This window comes from Geospiza fortis, unplaced genomic scaffold, assembly GCF_000277835.1.
Source record: "Geospiza fortis unplaced genomic scaffold, GeoFor_1.0 scaffold145, whole genome shotgun sequence".
Taxonomy (NCBI): domain Eukaryota; kingdom Metazoa; phylum Chordata; class Aves; order Passeriformes; family Thraupidae; genus Geospiza; species Geospiza fortis.
The window spans coordinates 2,549,446-2,554,171 of record NW_005054362.1 but is presented as its reverse complement, the minus strand read 5'-3'; the positions used below and the strand labels follow the sequence as shown (position 1 = coordinate 2,554,171).

Sequence of the window (4,726 nt, the reverse complement as noted above, 5' to 3'; positions counted from 1 at the left end):
GGAGGGCAGCCCGAGCCGAGGACCCCTCGCGGAGGCGGGAACGCCGTGAGGGGAGTGCGGGGACCGGGCAGAGGTCTGAGGGGAGAGCGGGATTCGAGCACGGCTGTGAGGGGATTCGTTCCTCTGTGGGTGCTCTGGTGTGACACACACACTCCCCGTGCCTCCACAGCTCCCGAGTCCGCCCTTTGACCTGCAAATACGCTGATGGTCTCCGAGATAACGACTCTCCTGCCTGTAAAAATTGTTAATGGAGGAGAAAGACCGTTCGAAATCTACATTTCTTCTGGGAAATGCCTCACGTTTTTCCCCATAATCCAATCTAAAGCTGCCCTCTGTCAGTATGAAGCCATTCCCCCTTGTCCTGGCACTCCAGGCTCTTGTTGGCTCCCCTCAAGTCCTGGAAGGCCACAATCGGGTCACCCCAAAACCTTTCACCAAAAAGAAAAAACCTCTTTGATTTCTTTGAAGGCTCTCCATAAGACACACAGTAGTTACCACGTTAATTACAAGCAAATTTTATTGAAAACAAGGTAAAAATCACTGCACTGGACAACACAGCGTGAGAGGTCTGTTTTCCCTGGACACACGACACCGACTCCAGCCAGCAGAGCAATGACACCGCTCCCCTGCCCCACAGCCAAGCCCACTTCTTCTCTTAAATACAAGCCCTGTTTTAAATGCTGCAGCCACGATTACAAAGCAGCTTGCATCTGAAACAGCACGTTAGAAACCACTTATTAAGCACCAGCTTAATAATATTTGCTTACACAACTTATCTTTTTGCTCTCTATCACTCACTGACAGATTTGGTTTTTTTCTTTTTTTTTTTTTTTACTTCATAAGCACTTAATTCTTTCTTGGTACAAAATGTATCCAAAACAAAGGCAAAAGACTCAAACATCTTGCTGTGGAAATGCTTAAAGTTGTTGCCACTTTGCTTCACTGCCCAGGGCCTGAGAGACTCTTGTTCATGAACTGCCTCTTCACAAAGCAGATCCACCACTGCAGAAGGAAGTACAGAGTCAGAAAATCAGAAGTGGTTTCCATTGACTTTAAAGTATCCAATCTCTGACACACAACAAATATTAAGGCTCCAGTTTTACACATAGTTTTCCACACTTGAATTGAGGTGAACAAGACAATAGGAATGGACACAATGAGTTCATATTACAGGACTTTGAATTAAAATGGGAAATTCTACTTTCTCTTATTTTACTTTTGTTATATTTTATTCCAATACAATCATAAATGAGGGATGCATCAGGAAGCTATGCCTTTGAAAGTAAATTAGCCTAAGTGATTTCAACATTAAATGCAGTCACATTTGCACATGAAACATGAACACTTAGGAGGTGACTCATTCATTGATTAGCGATTTTTTCAATCTGGACATGAGGCAAAACAATCGACTTCAAAGCAGCTCTCAAATCAGAGCTGCCTGGGAAGAGAAACAGCACCTCTTGTGCTTGTGAACTCCTTTTGCAACCCCAGCCACGAGCAGATGTGCTGTGCTTTGAAGAGCTGAGCCAGACCCCTCTCACTACTGCCCTGCTTTTGAAAGCAACCCAAACTGGCACTCACTGTCATATCACACCAGATTGAATTTACTGATAACTTGCAGCTGCAATTTCACTGTAAATCAGACAGGCTTGGCTGAAATTACCCCACCCCATCATCTCCCTTCTCTCCACAGGAGGCTGAACGAACACCCCCAGCCTCTCACTGACTGTGCTGATGCCTCTGAACTCTCACCTTGCTTGGCTTGTCGCTCTGAGGATCAAACACTTTGTCACACAGGCGAAGGCCGGTCTCTTGCCTCAGCTGCTGCAGGTAGGCCCTCATCACCTCTGAAAGCAGCACAGCAAAACCAGGGTGAACTGGGCAGCACCAACCCCAACTGGATTTAACAGGGACGCGTCAGACATCACTGCTTAAAGCAGAGAGGGAGTTTCATATCTGCAGGCTGCAGCTGGCTGAGTTGATTAGCTCAATTTATCTATGGAACCAGGGGAATCCTCGAGGTCAGAAAATCCAGCTTGTGCTGCCTTCAGAAGACAGACTGCAGATTTAGAAGATTTAGGTTTAAAGTAATTTTTCTAAGTGCAGTTAATAAAGTGTGACCCTCAGAGGCCCTGGGTCAGCCTTACCTTCCTCCTGCTTGTTGGCAGGTTTGGCATAAATGGCGTTCAGTGGAAAGCCAGGCTCTCCTGGGATTGGGAAGTTAGTGATTCCCAGTGTGTACATTTCCTTCTCTCCCTGGCCTTTGGAGTTACACTGGAAGAACCAGGCAAACAATGGGTTAGCAGTTATGAAAAAAAACTGACACAACACTAGACCCAAATATTTTACAAATCTGGAACAGGAAAACTCATCAAGAAGAGCAACACAGCCTTGGAGTATTTGAGGCTCTGATAACTGGGACTGGAGTCCATGACAAATCTCCTTCCAGGATTATTTGTTCCCCTGGAAGGAAAATATCAGGAAATCCTTTCCTTGGAACAACCCCCAGAACAGACTGTTTCCCACCTACACAGGAATTCCGTTTTCTTACCTTTTGCAGCTTTTTCAGGCACTCAGAAATGTAGAGGGTGACATAGATCAGTGTTCTGTCAGCCTCATTCTGCAAAACAGAGCAGGAACTCTTAGATTACAGGACTTTGTGGAACTGATAAAGTCTGAAACAGGAATGAATTCAAGCCATTTTGGGCTATAGTTTCCCCATGAGAGAGAGATTTGCAATTCATGACATTTACCCAACTTTAAAGATCAAGTGGGAGTTTGTGATCTTCTAGAATTACTTCCTTGAAAATAAATTTATATTCACAGCACCAACCATCCAAAGAACTAGAATATGCTCAGTATCTCAAAAAATTACCTTAATTTCATAATTTTTGAAGAAAACATTAGCTTTGAAGTAGTAGATGGCTTCATCGATAATATCTGTGTCCTTAGCTATAAAAAAGAGATACAGAGTTAAGCAGTGCACTGTAACACTACATCTGTCATAACTTTTACTCACTGAAGTACATAAATAAGGATTACTGCAAAAGCAAAACCATGGTATTTACAAAAAGCAGAAGTCAGCACCACGTAACAGAAACTTCTGAAACACCCTGAGTTCAGACTGTAATACTTAGGCTTCCTACTCCCTTCTCCTTCCCCTTTGGTATCTCACTTCACAAACAGCAGCAATTCAGCAGTTCCTCACTTTTCCACCACTTTTGAGTAACTCATCAGAGTTTTAACATCATAAAATGATAGAAAAAAAGTTTTTGGAGAAAACACAATCACTCAGATTCCATTATCCTCTTCAAATAAAGGAGGGGAGCAGAACACGGTGACAATCTTTTTCTACCATCCAAGACTGCTTAAATCCAGAAGCACTCCCTTTACATTTCCTTTTTCAAACTGAACCCCACATTTCTGGGGAACAGCACGCCTGGGAAGTTCAGGTGTTGAAGGGGAATCTGTGCTGGCTGCCTGTGGGCCCTGTCGGGGTGCCTGGAGCTTCATTTCAGTTTCTGAAGCCCCACACCCCAAGTGCTGCTGTGTCTCAGAGCAGCCCAGAGCGTGAGCTCTCTGTAGCTAAACCTCCACTTCCTCTGCCACAGAGGCTTCACACCAGCACAGCCTCCTCAAAACCCTCCTCAAGCACCAGAACAGCAACCACAGGCTTGGGTTACTGAAACCACTAAACACAGGGCACAATTATCTGTGCATAATTATTTTCTATGATTTGCACAGCTGAAGTAGTTGAAAACTTTCCCCCTCTCTGCAAAGCTTTCCATTTCCCACCAGTGACTCCTGCTGGGGCTGGCTTAGAGCAGCCCCTGAGATGATGAGCTAGATCCAGTAATTCAGAGATTATTATAAACTTACTTTCTCGAGGTGCTGGGCCCTTGAATTGGCTTCTGATGGGTAACAGTGCCATGTTCCCAATTAGCTTGGTGTCTGAGTCCATTAAAGTGGAGTGGTAAGCCTAGAGACAGGGACAGCTGGTTATTGATCCTACTGAAAATAGACATTTCCATATCCAATCACGTGTCTTCATCAAGCAGGAGTCACAGCCTAGTTCATTATGATGCTTCCAGCATTTTTTCCTTGCACAAATAATTGCTATTTTCTATTTAGATCCAGACCTTGGTGCTATTTTGGTGAATACCAGGAAAGCACCGGGAGATTGGATAAAATCTGTATTGTTGGTCTGCAAGCACAGTTCATCCCCAGGCTGCCTGACCCCATCCTGGCAGCTCCAAGGGGTAACAGCCCTGCTCACCTGCCTGAATTTTGGGGCATTGCACTGAAAGTTAGTTGGTCATTAAAAAATATGTAATTTATTTCCATGTGTGGCTATTCACAGTAGATAATTATAAATAAAGCCAGGCTTAATGCAGTAAAAAAAATCCCAACAAAACTGATTTAAGTGAAAAAACAAACCAGCTTTCTGCATACAACAAATTCTTCCTGGAAAACCGATTTTAAACAACTAATGAGTTCATTTTTAGGCACTTTCCAAGGCGCTGTGCCAGGCCACTGGGAATCCCTCATCTGACACCCCACCTTTTGTGGAGGGCAGAGGAGGATGTGACCGGGAGGGGCTGGGTGTAAAACGCAGTTTATTCCACTGAGGGGAAGGTGGCATGAACAAAGCCAGAGCAAAGCCCTGCTGTGACCGCCCTCTCCGCCGCTGCTGCCGGGGCTCGCACCCTCCCGGCTGCGGGGGGAT

General features: G+C 44.9%; 1 protein-coding gene across 1 annotated transcript; it reads right to left on the bottom strand.

The window, feature by feature from the left end:
• Positions 1-491: 491 nt before the first annotated feature.
• Positions 492-3,990, bottom strand: ARPC3 (actin related protein 2/3 complex subunit 3). The gene is made up of 6 exons (XM_005424015.3): positions 3,880-3,990; positions 2,876-2,952; positions 2,552-2,620; positions 2,148-2,274; positions 1,753-1,847; positions 492-1,002 (listed from the first exon to the last, which is right to left on the bottom strand). The coding sequence occupies exons 1-6, from the start codon at positions 3,959-3,961 to the stop codon at positions 940-942; spliced, it is 513 nt and encodes a 170-aa protein (XP_005424072.1). The 5' UTR covers positions 3,962-3,990; the 3' UTR covers positions 492-939.
• Positions 3,991-4,726: the final 736 nt, after the last annotated feature.